This window comes from Leptinotarsa decemlineata, unplaced genomic scaffold, assembly GCF_025532065.1.
Source record: "Leptinotarsa decemlineata unplaced genomic scaffold, Ldec_3_MD MMD2_tig00026307_RagTag_RagTag, whole genome shotgun sequence".
Lineage (NCBI taxonomy): Eukaryota > Metazoa > Arthropoda > Insecta > Coleoptera > Chrysomelidae > Leptinotarsa > Leptinotarsa decemlineata.
This window is the reverse complement of record NW_027412681.1, coordinates 15,791,978-15,811,729: the sequence shown is the minus strand read 5'-3', so window position 1 is coordinate 15,811,729 and position 19,752 is coordinate 15,791,978. Positions and strand designations below refer to the sequence as shown.

The 19,752-nt window shown below is 32.4% G+C and overlaps 2 protein-coding genes across 5 annotated transcripts in view; both read right to left on the bottom strand.

Annotated features, from left to right (window-relative positions):
• Positions 1-245: 245 nt before the first annotated feature.
• The window catches only part of LOC111516401 (uncharacterized), a 36,851-nt gene continuing 17,344 nt past the window's right edge, over positions 246-19,752 (bottom strand). The window contains exons 4-5 of one of the 3 annotated variants that reach the window (XM_074181172.1): positions 8,744-9,887; positions 246-4,303 (exon numbers count right to left, since the gene is read on the bottom strand). In XM_074181172.1, coding sequence (XP_074037273.1) covers positions 3,745-4,303; positions 8,744-9,887 — 1,703 coding nt within the window. In that variant the 3' untranslated portion in view covers positions 246-3,744. The remainder of the gene's footprint in view (positions 4,304-8,743; positions 9,888-19,752) is intronic. The other 2 variants (XM_074181173.1, XM_074181174.1) reach the window with 2 other exon arrangements.
• LOC141485124 (uncharacterized) lies at positions 13,848-19,682 on the bottom strand. 2 transcript variants are annotated; one of them, XM_074181176.1, is made up of 3 exons: positions 17,474-19,682; positions 17,347-17,412; positions 15,344-17,287 (listed from the first exon to the last, which is right to left on the bottom strand). In XM_074181176.1, exons 1-3 carry the CDS (start codon positions 17,678-17,680, stop codon positions 16,595-16,597), a joined length of 966 nt encoding a protein of 321 aa, XP_074037277.1. In that variant the 5' UTR covers positions 17,681-19,682; the 3' UTR covers positions 15,344-16,594. The 2 variants fall into 2 exon arrangements, with proteins under 2 accessions (XP_074037276.1, XP_074037277.1); XM_074181175.1 differs by having other exon boundaries at positions 13,848-17,287; positions 17,347-19,682.

Below are 19,752 nucleotides of genomic sequence, written 5' to 3'. Positions count from 1 at the left end.
ACAATAATGAAGATAAACTAAATAAAAAGATAATAATAAAAAATATACAATTCATAATACCCAATGTTGAAAACCAATATTGATATAGTAACTATATATAACATACATATTTTCCAACTAACTAACGCTCTAGGTATTCCAATAATTTACTTTTAAACCCTCTTACAGTATTTTCCTCTTTAATGGCATTTGGTAAATTGTTAAATTCCCGTAGTCCCTTGTAGAATAAGTTTTTAGTTCCGCCACCAGTGTGAGTTCTATATATATGAAAATTATTATAAGATCTTGTCTCATGTTCATGTATTTGATTATTAAAAACCAAAAATTCATTAAAATATGTTGGTTGGAGACTTTTGGTTATTTTAAATATAAAAACCATTGTGTAAAAGAATAATCGATTTGAAATCGACAGCCATTGTAGTATACTTAACATGTGATCAATGGAAGTATAACGACTGCATCTAAATATAATTCTCATGCTACTATTTTGGAGTTTTTGAAATTGGGAAAGCCTATTTTGGTTTATTAAAAGCATTAAAGTTGGACAGTACTCAAAATGAGGTTTAATTATACAATTATATGTTAATATTCTGGAGTTGATAGTCAAATTATTTGCTATCCTAGAAAAAAAATATAATTTTTTTGAAATTTTTTTTTATAACGTATTCAGCATGACTGTTCAAACTCAAAGTGTTATCTACAATAACTCCCAGATACTTTATTACAGACACATATTCCAAGGTAGTGTTACCAATTTCAATTTTTATTTCATTATAATCAATAGAGTTCAGTTTATATTTAGTTGTTATCACCATAGCTTTTGTTTTATCTGCATTTAATTTTAATTTATTCATATGTAAATATTTTTCGATATTCTTCATAGAACCTTTGAGAGTATCTACAGCATCATTGAGTTTTGTATTCGAAGTATAAACTAACGTATCGTCTGCAAACAGATTAAGTTCATGTAGCCCAGGAACATAATAAATATCATTTAGGTATATAATAAATAATAATAACAACATCAAGAAGTGAATAGGTTGCATTCGTAACCCTTGTGTTGGAGTGTTCACAACTTGACACACATTGAATATTTTTATGATTTCTACATTTGAAAATATTTATCTAATAAAGTTATATTTAAATCACCTCCACATATTACCTCAACAACTGAAAGAATTGAACTCAATGTGTCTTCAAAGTTTATTGAAAAAATGAATGATTTCTTGACGTGGTGGACTGTATGCTACGCAAACACAAACACTTTTTTATTTATATTCATCTTCACCCACAGTTGCTCGATACTATTTTTGCCTAGATCAATATTGATGAGGTGGCTTTTCAATTCATTTTTGCAATTGATACAAACTCCTTCGCCTCGAAACTCATCTCGATCAGCCCTAAATAGTGTGAACCCGTTTAAATTAATATGATTATCAGAAATTTGAGCCAAATTTCATATATCAATATTAGATCGTGAGACTCTTTTACTATAGGTAATTGACGGTAATAATGATCTAAATTTAGGTTAGCTATTTTTTAAGTTTTCATGAATACACTATGATAACATTCCAATAAAGTCTACACTAAATCTCAATTAATTCAAAAATAACAATTCACACTCAAAAAAGAACCATTAAAAACAATGAACAGATACAAATAGATAAGACTGATATAGTATGAGTGCAGCTCAATAGCATGTGATGTGACTTATAATAAAATCTATGCATTTTGTGGATGAATTGAAATTTTTTCTGATAATTCATTTGGAGTCAACTCTTTGTGAGTTTTGAAATGTTACAATATTTCTTGGATAATCTGATTCGTTACATTTGGATTAAATGAATTGAAAAAAAATATCTGGTGAATTTTCATCACTTATCTAATACCTAGATGATGCATATTTTGCTTCAACATATTAGCAGCTGATATTTTGGGAAAAACCTTTTGAGTTTCTACTTCTCCATTTTTATATAAGAAAAAAGGTAAATATTCGTTTTGAGGGCACCCGGCGATTTTGAAAAAATGTCAGAGTGTATTTACATATTTTGATGCGTAGATTACGAATCCGAAAGAAAAAAGCGGCGCTCTCCCTTATTTACAAAGTTACGGCCTTTCAAAGTTCAAGAAAGGGCAACTTTTCAGCCTTCCTTTTCACAAGATAAACTATTTAAAAACACAAGCATTTATTCACTGGGTCACCTTTACACCTTATTCCTCCTTCCTTGACACTTTTCACTTCAACAATAAACATTTTTCCAATAAAAACGTTAAAAAATGTACGGAGCTGCTTTTTGGTTATATATTTGTATTTTACGTTTTTAAGGTTAATGGCATAGTTGGTACGACTGATGCAAGCATACGTTTTTAAATTAAGTTTTTTGTATGAAAAATGTTGATTGTTGAATTGAAAAGTTCAATTAAGGAGAAATAAGGTGACCTAGTGAATAAATGCTTGTGTTTTAAAATAGTTTATCTTGTGAAGAAGAAGACTGAAAAGTTGCCCTTTTCTGAACTTTGAAGGGCCGTAATCTACGCATCAAAATACGTAGGTATACTCAAAAATTTTTTCAAAATCGCCGGGTGCCCTCAAAACGAATATTTATCAAATTCCAAAAACTTCCGAAGAAAGAAAGAGCAGGTAAGTTCAAAATAAACTTTTAAGAAATAGTTAAGTGAAAAGTCACATGGAAGAGTACAGTTCAACAGTTAACCAACATGTATATGAAACAAGGTGTAATAATAAGCTACAATTTTCAAAATTTCAAAGAACATACAAAAAATGCCTTTATAATAATAATAATAATAGCCTTTATTACCCAATAGTTGAAAACCATTTACAGGGTTATCTGAGTATGTTAAAAAAAAGTAATATCAATCCTCAAAATTACAATTTGATAAAATGAATGAATATTATAATAAAATAAAAATATACCAGAAAATTAAAAATTGCATTATTTTGTTTGATGTGCTTCTTGTCCGTATCCAGATTATCTGGCGTTACTCCAGATGAAGTTGATAAATGAAAAATAGTTTTTATATTCTAGAGGAGTTTTACAATTATTCCAATATACTTATAACGTTTTGAATGTTCCTGATAGAGTAAGAAATGACAAAAAATGTTTCATTATTTTTATTTATACAATATATAGTTAATACAGATATATTTTAGAATATAAATGAGCATTTTAAATTGTTTGTTTGATTTGCCACGTGTACATTGTAAGTTATATTGGTGAATAAATCTATTCTATTCAACATCTGTGATGCACAGAAGTTTTTTTACAAACTGAAACAAAAAGCCCTCGTGAATCAACTACTTTTATATGAACATGGAATTTCACGAAAGAAAAATTCCTTTCAAAACAACTGCTTTCATATGAACATTGAATTACACAATAAAACATTCTTTTTTTAAATCAAGAAAATGAATATTTCTAAATGAAATTTTCTATGATTCATCTCTCCCACCATCCTACACAGTGGGTTCTGGTAAATGCCTCCTGGAAAGCAACTACTTCCCCGGCTAATACCACGTTGGATATTGAATTATATCTGACAGACATTTATTCAAGATACCTCATAAAGGTTAGTCTTGCAGATGTTTCTCCTTAATCCATAATTCTGCTGTAATATTATGTACTGAAGTGCCATATTCTAAATGCTTTTTATACATTTCAATAAGTAACCTGAATTGATTTCTTTGATACTATTCACGAGAGCCATTCATAAGTACCTTTTCAGTTAATCTTTATGTACCTTGCTGTTATGTCTTCTCAAATTTGAAATATTAGAGAATGTTTTCAAACAAATATCACAATGAGATTCAACCGGTCTATGTTTACTTTCGATATGGTATGCAAGATCAGTCTTTATCAAAAAACTTTTCGAGCAATCATTACATGTGAACGGTTTCTCTCCTTTATGACGCATCAAGTGTTTTTTCAAAGTGGGAGCATGAGCAAATCTTCTTGGGCAAACCGAGCATTTGTATCGTTTCTCACCAGTGTGTGTTCTCAAATGAACTGACAAGATTGAGCGAGTGGAAAAGCTTCTTGAACAAATGGCACATTTGTGAAGTTTGGTTTTCGAATGTATATCCACGTGGGTTTTCAGATAGTTATAGTGGGAAAAGCTTTTAGAACAGGTCTTACACTGATAGGGTCGCTCGCCTGTGTGAATTCTCATATGTATCTTCATGTTTGCCTTCTTGCTAAAGGACTTTAAACATTCTACACACTTGAATGGTTTCTCACCAGTATGTATTCTTAAATGATTTTTGAGACCGTACTTTTGTGAGAACCTGTAAAGAAAATTCAAGTAATTAAGGTTACCTATGTATATCAGAATAAAAACAGATAAAATATAACTCAAACTGAGTAAAAAAAGGAAATGTATACCAATATAAGAGATGAGGGATGTCACTACAGGGAATTTGAAAAGGTTGAAGATAGAAAGAAGGCTAAATTAAAAAAAAAAACATCTCACTTGAGAACATCAGCCATTATTTGAAAATGAACAAACTAAAACTGTCTGTACAGAAAACACAATGCATAATTATTAAAACACCTTAAAAATACAAGAAAATAGATATATAGAGAAAATTGATAGAAAATGAGTGATTAGTAATTAACAAAGAAGATTTATTTTAGACAATCACCTTAAGTTTTACACACACTTTGAATATATGTTTATTTATTAACTTATTTATGGCAATGCCTATTTTTACAAAAAATTTAAAAAGTTCACACATATGTATTTAACAGTAGGTAATCCAAGCTAGGTTTAAGGGAAAAAAATATATAAAATAAAAAAATCGTAAAAATAAGTTAATGAATTACAATCTTTTCAGTCTTTTTAAATATTTCCAAAGAAGAATTAAAAAATTCTAAATTTACATTGTATATATTTGCAAGTCTCAAAATTCTACCTATCATTGTGTGATCCTCTTTTATAAATAGGTTTCAATAAACTGTTTTTCCAATAATCTGGAAAGATGGATGATTTCAAGGAAATATTGAATATCATGTGAATTGGTTTCACCAGGGTAAAAATACATTTTTTGATTAGGAATAGCGGAATTTCATCAGGACCTGTAGACAATTTCCAAGGTAATGACATGACTAGATCGATTATTTTTTTAATATCAACACTATAACTACATATATCAACCGTTTTACTATTTCATCACTATAGACAAATGGAGAAATATTTTGCAAAAAGATTTACAATATCATTACTATTTTCGCTGACAGAGTTATCATAATACATTTTAGATGGTGAGGAGTGTGATTTTTTTTTATTATTAATATAATTCCAAAAGCTTCTAGGATTATTGTTGATGTTATTGTCTATTTTATTTATGTATGCTTGATGGCAAGTGTGTGTTTCTCAAAGCTTTGCTCTTATCTCTCAGATAACAAAATTCTTCATATTTATAAAAATTTCCATTTTTGTATTCTCTGTGAACCGATTTCTTCCTGAAAACGAGTTCTTTCATCTCAGAATTGAACCATACTGGGAAAGAAGAAGCGTTATATTTTTTTTAGTGGAAAATAGTACTCCAGAGCTGTATAGAGAATATTGTTAAAATTTGTAACTACAATATTTAAATCCTCATCCTTCAGTATTTCGGTATCCCAATTGATACATGCCAAGAAATTATTCATGCCCATAAAATCTCCATTTACATCATTTTTTATATCAAAACATACTGAAGAATGATGTAATGTATCCATAGCCTTTCTCTATGGAAGGCAGAACTGGCGAAATTAGGCGAAATTCCCTCTGAGCATATTTCTCAGTTGATAGGTTGAGTAGGTACTTGTTCGCATTCGCTTGGTGGATAAAATGGATAAACAGTAGAGAACGCACAATAAATTGTTCTTCTGAGGTGGGTCTAGGAATAATTATGGATATTTAAACTTTGTTAGTGTGATTACCGAGTAGAGCCTCGTTAATTCGGACCTCTGTTACTACGGTGCACCCTGTAATCCGGACAGGCGAGAGAGTCATGTGGTGGGACGTTCGCGGAGGAAGCGGTAGGTGCGGGTTAAAACGTGTCAATATTCAACCTTTTTTTTTAAGGCCAAAACACAAGCACTACAGGAAAATCCTTAAGGCGCTCTTAGAACGGTGCCTGTGCGAAAGTGGCGATTCACATTGAATTTGAATCGCTGGAGATCAAATCCATTTGAAAAAACGTTCTCAGTTCGAGGTGTACTGAGTTGAACCTCAAATTAATGAGCAGCCACAGTCCGTCGCATATTTCTGATATGTACCGCTCTTGGTGGAATCAAATGTGCCAAATCAGTTGAACACTTCTCGTGAAAGTATCTAAAGAAGAGACATCTCCAACCTTTCTTCGATGTTGCAGATTATCAAGGATGCAAGTGATGTTCCTGTCTGCAATCAGGCGGTTGGCTCTTCACTGGATGGAATCCAGCAGCTTCAGTGTCTGCTTAGGGGAGGACCTCCATACACGAGAACAATACTACATCAGCACTTCTGTCTGTATTAGTACTGCAGAAATGATTTATCAGGTATATGTGCAAGATTAAGCCTTGTGATTCATGCAGACACAAATTCGTTGAAGAAAAGATTCCAACAGCGATTGCTTCGTTTATTTTGGAATCGGTTTGCCTCATTTACAAAAATATGTCCCTATTCTAGGCTTCATGCAATTCTTATGGCACTCGTTCCACCACGTTGAAATTGCCGTTTCCTTTAACTAATGTCGCCAGGGATTCTATTTATTACAATGGGGGGTCAAGATGTTTAATCACTTGCCCTCAGAAATAAGACAGGCAAATTTGAGCAACAAAATGTTTAGAATAAAAGTAAAAACATTTCTGGTTGATAGACCCTATTATAATTTGCCTATAATAATGATAAATTTACGTGACAAATTGTGCATATTCAAATATAGGTTGTATGAGATTTTTGTTTATATTCTTGCTTGAATATAAATGTTTCGTTTGTCTGGTGTAATAGGTTTGTTCATTTAAGTAATATATATAAGTATATATGTATATAAGGTTTGACAATAGATTGAAACAAATCTGCACACAACCATGTTGATACAAAATTTGACAATGAAATTCATAGTGTATGTTCTAAATTTACTTTTTTGTAGGTGTTTTCATATTCACATTTTATATTTCTGCACTTACATTTATATTTATTTTTCACAAGCTTTGTCCACAAGATGTATTCTTAATGACAAACTATATTATTATTATTATTAAAGAAGGTCTGATCTGAGCTTTATAAAGCATTAAAAGTTGCTGAGGTGTGTAGAGTTTTCTGGTTCGGAACAATGTTCCAAGTTTTTGAGAAGCAGCCTTTGGGATTCCAGCGACGTGATTGTGCCAAGACACATTGGTTCATTTTAATTCCCAACAAACTTATCGAAGCAGAAAATGGAATTGTCTGTCCTGACATTATTATATCCGGTTCTGAGACATGCATCTTTTGGAGAAAACCGATGCCTGAGTTTTTGTGGCATTGAATTGTCACAACAGCTCTTGCCATCACTCATCAGTCTTTTGTTTATTACCGTGCAGTGTTTGTTAATTTAACGAGCGTTCACTGACAAAATGGTACCGCCGCGCCGCGAAAACATTTTACATTGTCAATAAAAGACAAATTGCTCACATTGCTCACAGGAACTCGGCCTTTCGCAGACCACAACTTGACGGATTTTGCGTCGTGACTTAGGTCTGCACCCAAGCAAAATTCAACTGAACCAGGAACTGAAGATAAACGACCATAGATAACGACGTGTTTTCGCTGAATGGGCTCTAGAGCAGTTGGCAACTGACCCTAATTTTTATCGAAAAATTATCTTAGATAAGAAATGTTACGATCCATGTGACAACAATCCTGCCAATTCTCGGAAGTTAGCAATGCAATGCGCTAAAGATAACGAATTTGATAGCCACTAAGTTGTATTACTTTGTCAACTTAGAAACCGTGCTTTTGAAATGAAAATTTATAAGCAGATGTATATTAGACTTTTTTCAGAATAATTGACTAATTTTTTTCAATTTCACTTCAAGTTGAAAATGTTTTATTTTCTATTAAAATATCGCATACTATAATCCATATGCCTCGATTCATTCGCAAGGGATCTTGTTTTTCCCTATCCGGATTAGCGAGGCCCTACTGTAATCAAATCTGTCAGTGCAAAACAGAAGTGCAAAGGAATCGTAATTATGTTAAGTACTTACCTATATAAGACAATTCTATAAATCGCAAGAATACCAGTTATATTTCTACCAATCATAAAATCTACCGAGCTAAAAGTCTATCACCTTACAACTCTACCAGTTTGAAACTACCACGTGAAAAGTATACTTTAAGAATTACTACCATTTACAACTCTACCAGAATCGAGACCAACCACAAAAATGTCTACCATCTACACTAGTACCATACACAAGCTTAGCTTAAACAACTCAACTTTTTAACAACTATACCAGAATCAAATCATATCAATGATAAACATCACCTGAAGATATTGATATAATTTGATCCAGGATGACGCTGTAGGGCAGCCTGATTACATGATCTCAGTTTTTATATTGTTCCAAAATCATGTATTTTATATTATACTTGTTTATTTTTGGTAAATTGGGCTGCAACTAAATTGTGTTTAGGTGATCAAAATCGTAAGATATACATAATCTCATGATGACCTAAATATTTTGTGGCAGAATATCGTGTTAAAAAGAATACCAACCTTTTGGAGCAAAGTGTGCATGGATATGGTTTTTCGCCTGTATGAACACGAAGATGACTCAGCATTTCACTTTTATGGTAGAAAGTTTTTGAACAGAATTTGCACTCCACATGTTTCTCTTTGTGGATTCTCAAATGATTTCTCAAATAGGAGGAGTGATGGAAACTTTTTGGGCATAGCATACATTGAAACAATTTCTCTTGTTTCATATGATATTGCATATGATGTTTTAAATAACGTTCAATAGGAAAGTCCTTTGAGCATAATGAACATTTGTATGGACGAAGAACACTGTGTATTTTCACATGCTGGGTCAAGTCCCTTTTTTCATAAAAACCTTTCAGACAAGTTGCACACTTGAACATTTTTTCTCGCTTGGCATGGATTTTCATATGTTTACTAAGGTTAGTTTTTCTGAAGAAGGTTTTTGAACACTGTTGGCACTTAATATGAACTTTAGGTGCATGTGTTTTCATATGTGTTTTCAAGTAACTTTCCATAATGAACGATTTTGGACAAATAGAACACTTGAATAATTTTTCGGTATTATGGGTTTTCATGTGTACCGAAAGCCTGTAGTTAGTTGGGTACGAATTGAGGCAAATTGAGCACTGAAAATCCCTAATATTTGTGTGTACTGCATGGTTATGCTTCTGCAAAGAACTTTTCTGAGTAAATGTTTTTGAGCAAATAGTACATTTAAATGGATGCACCCCAGAATGTACTCGCATATGATTTACTAATGTATCTTTTCGCGCAAATTTTTTTTTACAATTGTGACACTCCAATAGTTCCTGATTATTTTGTGAATCCTTCAAGCAGTATTTGCGTGTGTTATATTTTGGAGAGGATTTTTCTTCCACATGCATTCTCATGTGAAGAGCTAAATGTCTCTTAAAAAACTTTTTCTTACAAACATTGCATTCACTGCGAACATCACTAAGATTATTCAATGGATTTTCAATACTAGCATCACACTTTCTTTCAATTCGATCTCTCTTAAGGCTACGTTGCAAGCTTGCTATGTCATCAATCCACTTTTCTTTAAATAAGATAATTTTGCAAGGCTTGATGTTATAATCTTTTTGACTTTTTCTTGAGTGCCCCTTTATATGATTTTCTTTGGATATTGATGAAGAAAAACCTAAAACATAAAAGAAAAATTTAAAACTTGGTTAAATTTGAGATATAAATGAGAAAATGCAATTCCAGTTCAAATGATAAATGATTATTAGGATTAGAGAAAAAACAGTGGTCAAATGGAACTTGTAGCATCAAACGTTTCGTCTGCTATTGCAGCAGACACCATCAGTTATATTTCGAAGTCTCAGCAACGACTAACTCAGGTGTCAATCTCGGGAGAAATAATCATATGCAATCAAAGATAAGAAAGTCAAAGTTTCAGTCATATTTCGAAGAAATTTGGGCAAATGACATAAATGTGAATAATATGAAACCAATCATATTTGGTTTTCCATGATGAACCAGTTGCTTAAAAACCAAAAATAATGGTATGATGAACTTAACTCTTTCAGTCTTGGTGGTGCACAAATGGTACCACATTATTTAATACCGACGTGTCATAGTGGTATATTTAACGTACCATTTAATCAAAAATTATTTCCAAACGCTACGCTAGCACAGAAAGTGTACCACTTACTTATATGTATTACTGGTCATCTACTTTAACTTTTCAGGCAGTCGCCATTTGTTGGGACAATACATGACGGTTGTGTACTGTCATTGTGGTTAAAAACGCATGGAGTGTGAAAGTCAAAACTTCTTTGGGTCTACTTAGTGGAAGATAGTTGAATTTTACTGAACATTTTCTATGAAAGTGATTATTTAATGTGTGATTGATCTTTACAAATACTGGTTAGTATAAAATTTGCTTGTATAAAATACTTTTGTCGAAAATCGAGGAGGTGTTATATTTGTACCACCGTGACACACGGGTGTTTTCTGTTTAGAAAATGGATGACTTGCCGTTCAGATTACAAGGATGGACTATGGCGGAGTTTTCACAAGAATACGAAAATCTTCCATCCGATCAGGAGTCGGTTGTGGATGATTTTGATAATCTAAATCAATTAGATGAATCTGAATATGCCGCAGAAGATAACGATAATTTTGAATTAGACATGCTGCCAAACGAAGAATTATCGAAATATTCAGATGACTCTGATGATTCTGAATGGAATATGCCATTGAACCAAGTTAGGACCAAAAATGTACATTTACGATATCAAGCTGACCCTCATTGGGGCCACAGCTTCAAAATAGCAGCACCACCTGATTTTATCCATTATTGAGGAATAACTGCTCTAGTGCGAAACATTTCAAATCCCACCCCATACAATTTCTTCAAACTACTTGTGGACGATAAAATTATAGAAAACTTAGAGTTTCAGACGAATTTGTATGCAACACAAAAATATCAGAGATTGGGAAAAATATTTGAGCCTACAAATCTCACGGAAATCAAAACTTTTCTGGGCATAAATTTGCTAATGGGGATCAAGAGCCTTCCTAGTTACAAAGACTATTGGAGCTCAAGCCCTGATTTACATGATGCATATATAAGCAAACTTATGCCACTCTACCGCTTTGGTTGGCTGCTAAATCATTTACATATCAATGATAATGAATTATTGCCAGATATACTAGATCCAAATTTTGATAAACTGTATAAGGTGCGTCCCTTTCTCACTAAACTCTCCAAAAATTTTGAGAAATGTTTAGAAACTGATAAATGTGTTGCGATTGACGAATCTATGATTAGATTCAAAGGCAGAAGTAGTCTCAAGCAATACATATCAAAAAACCCATCAAACGTGGGTATAAAATTTGGGCACTAGCAGATAAAAATGGCTATTTATACAGATATGAACTATATACAGGTAAAATGGTTGATAGAGTTGAAGAAAATTTGGGCGCAAAAGTGGTAAAGAATATGATGCGTGGTCTTGAAGGAAAAAACATCATCTCTACTTCGATAATTACTTTAACACCTATAAGTTGCTCTTAGAACTGAAAGATCAAGATATCCATGCATGTGGAACTGTTAATAGTACCCGAAAAAATATTCCCAGAATGCTGGATGATAAAAAGTTGCTGAGGGGAGATTTTAACTGGAAAACCAGTGATTCTCGATATTTAAATGGAAAGACAAAAGATCTGTTCATTTGCTTCTAATTTTCATGATCCCCTAGAAACAACAAGTGTGCGAAGACGGCAGAAAAACGGAGAAATTGTGGAGGTACCCTGTCCTAGAGTTCTTGTTGACTATAATGTGAACATGAACTTTGTGGATAAATTTGATCAGCTGAAAGGTAGTTACGAGAGCCACAAATGGTGGCAACGTATTTTTTTCCATTTCTTAGACGTGTGTGTGGTCAACTCATATATTCTGTTTAAACTTCACCACAGACAAATTATTTCACATAAAGACTTCCGCAGGAAAGTAATCGATGGCTTGCTATCTGCCAAATTGATCTCTTTAAAAACCAGATCAGATCATGATCCGATAGTTATTAAAAAACATAGACCAACAGTATCTGCCGAAGTGAGGCTGCAAAGTTCTGCTCATCAGCCGGTTCGTGGAACTAGAAGAATATGTGCCAATGTAGTACAGCAAAAGCACAAGCGCGTACAGAATGGATGTGCTCTGTATGTGGTGTACCTCTATGTTTATCTAAAACTAAAACTTGCTTCCAAGATTTTCATGCAAAGGCGGCGGAAACTTTATTTTATCGTATCTGATTAAAACCATTGTAACAGGCATAGTGGTACATATAGTGTACCACCCCCCCAGGAGTTCCTGAGCTCATTGGTGACCAAAACCTATATTTTTCCAGATTTATATTTATTCAATAAGTGTAATAAAAGTTGCAATAACCAATATTTATTTTCGCGTGACGCATGGGTAAAATACTGGGTAATTTTCTTGTGGCTGAAAGAGTTAAAGAGGTAAAAGTACTGAACAGAGCTTTCTGATGCACAAATGTAATGTGATGTGACTCCTGGTACTGACTCTGAATGTGTTTTCAATAACCAATATATTGATAAAAGCTAATAACTGATAGAATAACTTTATTTTCTGATAAACCAATTTCAGAAAAGTGAAATAAATTTGTAAAAATAGTCCCATTTTTTGAGTTTGACAATAATGAATACCTGACCATATTTCCAATCATACTCAAAATTATGAATAACAATACCTAGTCAGTTCAAACAGCAATATGGATTTTATGAATTCTGTCTGTATAAAGGTTGCATGCAGAGCCACTCAGTAAATCCGCTTTGTAAATATTCACATTGATATTTTTTTATATCCCAATATTTGACTGCGATAATTTTTTCATTTGGTACACTGCCTTAAAACATCATTATTTTATTATTTCAATTATCCTTACTATTACAAATAAATTCAGATTATAATAGTATTTTCATTCATTCTATTGTAATTGTATTTTGAGTTATTCAAAACGAAGATGCTTCATAAAAAAGTGTTACATTTTCGACATTTCCCTTTAAATAATGTTACAACAAGCACACAAAAACAAGTACAAATTATTCAAAATAAGCCTGTGACTCTTTACCGGTTCAGAAAAACAGTGACAAAAAAAGAACTAAAGAAACTTTATGGGAATCAAAAACTTGCCAACAAGTTTTTGGAAAATTGGAGGAAAATTGATGCAACTAATTTTTCTTTATTTTGAGTATTTCAATATTAAATTCTACAAAAAGGATTTGAAGCTTTATATCTTCTATTAATTATCTGCGAGCGCTTTCGACAGTTGGTAGTACTGTCATCTTCTGGCACTCCTCAAACTTTTGAGGAGTGCCAGCAGATAATCAATAGAAGATATAAAGCTTCAAATTTTTTTTGTAGAATTTAATATTGAAATATATATATATATATATAATTATATATATATATATATATATATATATATATATATATATATATATATATATATATATATATATATATATATATATATATATATATATATATATATATATATATATATATATATATATATATATATATATATATATATATATATATATATATATATATATATAGATCTTTCTATCTTATCTGAGCCATTTGGAAATTCATACTTTCCTGATTCATCGATTATTATTCAACATTTTTTTTTATTCAATGAATATATTTGCTAGATGGGTCGAACTATTGCTCTTTTGTTACATATACTTTATAATTATCTTTCAATTTGAATTTTTGATAATTAATTGTTACGATTATATACAAAAGTAACTTCCCTACTTTCTTGAGCCAAACACATATTTCTATCCAAGTTGAACCGGAATATACATATTTATTGATCTGAGCTCACAATCCTGAGCCCAGCAACGTTGCCTACTCTAATTCCAGTTTTTTTTGTTGAAAAAAAGATAGATAGATATGTTCAGTCTCTTTTACTTAATTCTGTATTTTCATTCATTGTATAATATGAAAAATAAAGTTTTTATTGTTGGCTTATTTTTTATTTATTTCCACTTTATTTTCAATGAAATAGCAATTCAGATGGACTTTCGAAAAATTCTGGCAATACCGACAATTATGTTTTTAGATTAATAATCAAGTTTTATCGTCATGTTGACAACGAAAAATAATTTGTCCATGCAATATTAAATAATAGGATTCATAAAGATGAAAAATAAAGTGAAGCTTTACGATCTATATATTCTCTTATATATTGTTTCTGGTCGGTCGGTAGCCGGTCGGTACGACGTGGGTGCTTTGTTCACTCACTCGAATTGACCGCCGTGTTAGTCAAGGCCTAGTCTGAACAATCGATTTTCACTTGCTATCGTCCAACCCGTGTTAGGAATCACACGTTAAAAGGTAAGACCTCGTTGATCCTTAGCTCGCACGAGTTTCGACTTCTGAGGGTTGTTGTTCGTAGGGGTGTGACAGCTGGTTAACGGAAAAACATATTTTGAACAGATTGTTTTTTAAACAGATTGTTTCTGACAAAAAGGAAAATTCTGTTGTTCAGAGAACATCGTGGGTACTGCTGGAGAGTAGAAAAGAGTTGATAAGAGTTGATATTCTTGAATTTCTCCAGGCTGTCTGTCTCAGAGAAAACCTCCTGAGGCAGCAAGTGCAATGGCTTTGCTGTTTGTTGAAAAACCAAACCTTCGAGACAGATGTTCGGCATGTCTTGAAACTGACGACAAATGGATGATAGCCCAAACATTCTATGAATAAAAATATTTTTCAGTAAAGCGCAACCCAATATTTTTTTCTAGAGGAGCTAGAAAATAAATGGGAAATCGGGTAGAATGTACATATGAATCGGGGAGAATGTACATATGAATGCAAACTAATAATTTTATATTTCGTATTTTATTTCACTGAATTCGAAATGAAACATTGTTGAAAGTTAAGATGAGAACTAAAAGAGAAAAAATGTATTCTGCTTGATCGGCGGCAACCAAGTTATGCTATGGTCAACTCTTTTTTAGATTACTCAGAGAAGTGAGAGTTCAAAAAACCTATGAATTGACTGCCGCCAACTTCAATCTGAAATAATTAGTTTGCCAGTAAAAATATTGTAAACAACAGCTTTCACAGATGTCCACTTCCGATCATCAAACATACCAGGATATTCTTTCCTAAACCTAGTGATCTCGTGTTCTTTTGGAGCCCTTTTGCTTTCAATGTGTTTTTCAAAATATTTTGCAATAATTTTTTTGTGTTCTGCGGACCATGACATTTTTGGATGAACACACTTTTTTCTTGTTTGTTCTTGGTCATGTGGTATGAACTCTTTCTTTTCAGTGGGTGATGTGACATTATTCGGCATTTCATCAAGTATTGAAGATGTTCTTTCTTCAAAGTCACATTCCTCAACGATCGGGTTCATATCAATGTTAATTTCATCCAATGATAATCCCTTATATTTTTCCAAACCTCCTTCTGTTGCGAGGAGCAGAAGTTTGGATATTTTGGCTGTCTGATAAGTACTATCAGAGAGCCTATAGAAATCACAATGTGTTTTGAGGGTATGCCCCATAAACCTGGACAGTTGCTCTAAGTCACTTTTCGAAAATTGCAATAACTTAGTAGCATTGATGCTTTTGGGATTTTCGACGCCACATTTTTCAGCATATTTGTACAAAATTTTTGTTCCGTCTAAAAATGATTTTCCATCAGTGTGAAATATGTAATCATTGTCTTTCACAAATCTCTCCCTCATTTTTATTAGAAAATCGAGGTGTTGTCTCATTTTTTGAGAAAATAAAATAGGAACTCCTCGCCCTCTTTTTCCTCTGATAACAATTCTACTACAAGATTTGAGAAGAATTTTTTCTGTTTCAGTGAGGATGCTTTCAAATTCATTTTCTTTTTCTTGCAAATCAAGATTTATTGATCTATAAGTATGTAATTTTATTTGTGATACTTCTGCTGGCCTCCTTCTGTTCATGAGTATGATCTGTGTATATAGTATTTCTTTCAGTGATTTATAAGCATACTGATTGTTTTCATCTCTAGATAGTTCTTCATAACTTTTTTGAGCATTTGCTTCCAAATAGTCCCTTAGTTTTCGAAGATCCGTCGTAAGAGGTAATAGTTCCTCTTTATTCCATTTGTTTGAATTCAAATTGTCTCCAGCTTGAGCTGACACTTCGTTGGCCCACTGCGATTCAACAAGAGTCTTCAGAACTTTCAATTCTTCTCTTCGATTTTCCGTATTGGGTTTTTGAAGTAGAAGTATGTAGGCTAAATCACAACATTTTTTTATCAAAGTTCCGAAATTCCTGGCGACAGTGGGAGATTCATATACGTCAGTTTCTTTGTTATAACCTCCTATTCTATTGACTCCATTGACGATGACTCGAAATAATGTGGGTCTCAATAAATTCATTTATTTCACCATTGATTTCTTTAGCATATTGCAACAATTTGGCCAGTCTTCTCATATTCTGTCTCACGAGATCCAAGTTTCCTTTACTTCGTCTACCTTTCATGTAGGAGTACGCATAATTACAAATCAGTATATCCTTTTTTGCCGTCAACGTAATATCATCGGCTCTCATCCGTGGAAATAGTTCTTTTTTTAATAATTCCTCATGTTGAAAGTATATTCCCATGAGTAAAGCAGTTTGTCCGTCACTTTGGGAGCTTTGTCGTTTCACATTTACTACTGATGTTGTACTATTACATTGTTTGGTATGCCTATATAAACTGTTCTTTTTGTAAAATCCGAAGCAATGGGGACATGGAAGAAAGTCTACTGTAGAAGCTTGGAATCCAGAGACTCTTTTGACTGGTCTTAACTGCGTACTTGTTCTATTCTTGAGAAAGTTACCCCTTTTTGCCAAAGCACTTAGTGCGCCTCTTCTTTCTTTCGACCTACTTTCATATGAAAAGATACGCTGTACTTCTATTTCATTTTCATGCCATGTAGATAGATGCCTCGGAAAATGGTAAACATCTTTTTCGCAATAGAAGCAGAATGTTCGTTTATCTTTATAATGTCCTTTTTTGGTTTTTTCAACAGTCTCCTACAAAAAAAACATAATGAAAGTGCATTATGAACTCTTTTTGAAATAACAATTTTCACCTCCTTTTGTGTCAACTGTGATGAGTCCACAGTTCCATTTGTTCCTACAGAAGTACTAATTGAACCCTGGAAAGTGTTTGATTATTTCGATATTATATTAAATTTAAAATTTTAAGAAAACACTAACCTTGGAACACTGGAGTATTCTTTCAGATTCCGGTATTTGATCAGAACTCAAATCCTTGTATGAATAACTAGTAATATCAGTTGTATTAACCTGAAAACATTGAATTTTCAACATGTAGTTTGTTACAAATAATTTTGATTCATTTATTTCAGTCACTATATTCGACTGACTCATCATTAATAAGACAATAGATACAATACATGGCATCCTGGCTTCAATAAATATTTTTTAGATTCCGTTATTGAATACGTGGAAGCCCACAGTAGTCAATATTCTGGAAATACCAAATGGCTTAATGGCGAATAATGGAATACCAGATTTATATGCTTCACATTTCAATTGAACACCAATCATATTTCCAATATGATTGGTTTTCAATATAGTAAGCAGGTGAATCATTAAACAGATTTTTCAATTTAAAAAAGTCGCACCCACAAAAAGTGAACACGCTTTTCACGTGCATTTACAAATTTTCATACAAATTTCCTGGCAGGTGAACTGATGGACAAAGGTAACACTGGGTTTCAAGTTTCTCAGATATTTCATCTGTTGATTTTTATGGGGTCATTTGAAATCAATAATCATTTAGATAGACTCAAGAATCTAGAGTAGTTGAAAAATCGAATTAGCTACAAAATGAGTAGAGTTGTACCCGTAGATTTGCTTATATGTCAAAAATATTATTTTCATCAAATTATTAGCATATACAATAAAATTGAATTGTCATGCAGTTCTGAGGATTTACGTTCTAAGTTATTTGAAATTGCAAAATTTGTAGCAAACAAACAAACACTATTATCATTATCAATTCAACATATTGTACGATGATATTGCATTGTCATCTTAACTTTATTTAGAATTTAAAGTTCTCAGCTCATCAGAAAGTCACTTCTGAATCGAATGCTTGTACAGAACAAGCAAAAATCATTACCGAAATTAGGAGACTTGACGCCTTTGTTATCAATCAATGACAACAAGTATTATTTGTTCCTCTACCACAGAAGTATTTTCACTCCTAGATACGAAATTTGATAACGATCACTGTTAATTCAGTATCCCTATAGTTACGAAGATTACTTGGATTTCGAAATGCGCTTCTAGGAGTGATAATGATGGTGAGGGGAAAAATAATATGATATCGCATTTTCATCCAGTTGTAAGCTTTTGTTTTTCAAGTCAGTTTGAAACCGATTGCAAAATTACGCCAGAACAGACTTTCAGGACTTTTCTCAAAACTCGCCTGTTCCATAATTTGTCCGCTAATTAAATGCGGTTTTCGAAAAACAAATAGATTAATTATTTTCAGAAATATTTCAGTATTTAGACTCCGGAGTGTTGTCAAGTAAATGAATTTTTATGAAAACTTCCTTGCTAGTAACGCAATTGCCTAGTAATATTTTTTAATTAGCTTATGATTCTGAAGAGCCATTATTCATCAAATGATTACATTTATTCGAATTTTCGATAATTTTTACATCTGAATTTTTGGTAAAAAATGGATGAACCCGAAACCGGTCTGCAAGTGTGACCGTTCCAAAATTGAGAGTCGACTCTTTCAGTTGTATTGGAAATTTTCTGTGAGGATTCCTGCACTGACGCCTGTCGAATATAATCCAACGCCCTACGTGGTATTAGCCAGGGGAGTAGTTGTTTTCTGATACGCGTCAGTCCATTCAACTACTGTGTAGGTATATTCGAGACTGGCTTGAACTTTTAAAGTTCATTTCTTCAGATATAGATGGATTTATCATGAACTAGGAATAACGTTCTATTCTGTACAACTAGTAAAAGAAGACACAGTCTTCTGGTAGATTTTCAGTTTATCATATATGAAGCATAAAGTTGAAATAAAATAAATACATAAGATATTTGGAATCACAGAATTGATTTGGCTGTTTGAATTATTAAATAACAACAAACTTACCTCCAAAAGCATTTGCTTTAGCCAACGAAAGAATTTTCTTAGTTCGTTGAGACATGGTTCCTACAAATTTCACTACAACTTGAGACACTCAAGTGAAGTCCCCGGTTGAAGAATCGAAACAGTGATGCCAAATTCAGATGGCTCAGGTTGGCATATAGGAGTTGGTATTGCGATGTATACATTTGTATATGATGAAAGCATATGCAGCGCCATTCTGAAATTTCGTCGAACTAATTTTTACATCTTTCATACCAACCTGAGCCATTGAACTTTGACAATTAACGCTCAGCTACGTATGAAACGCATAAATAAATATATATATATATATATATATATATATATATATATATATATA

Coding starts and splice junctions, on each gene's coding strand:
- LOC141485124 (XM_074181175.1), bottom strand. CDS start 16,647: ATGAATTTATTGAGACCCACATTATTTCGAGTCATCGTCAATGGAGTC.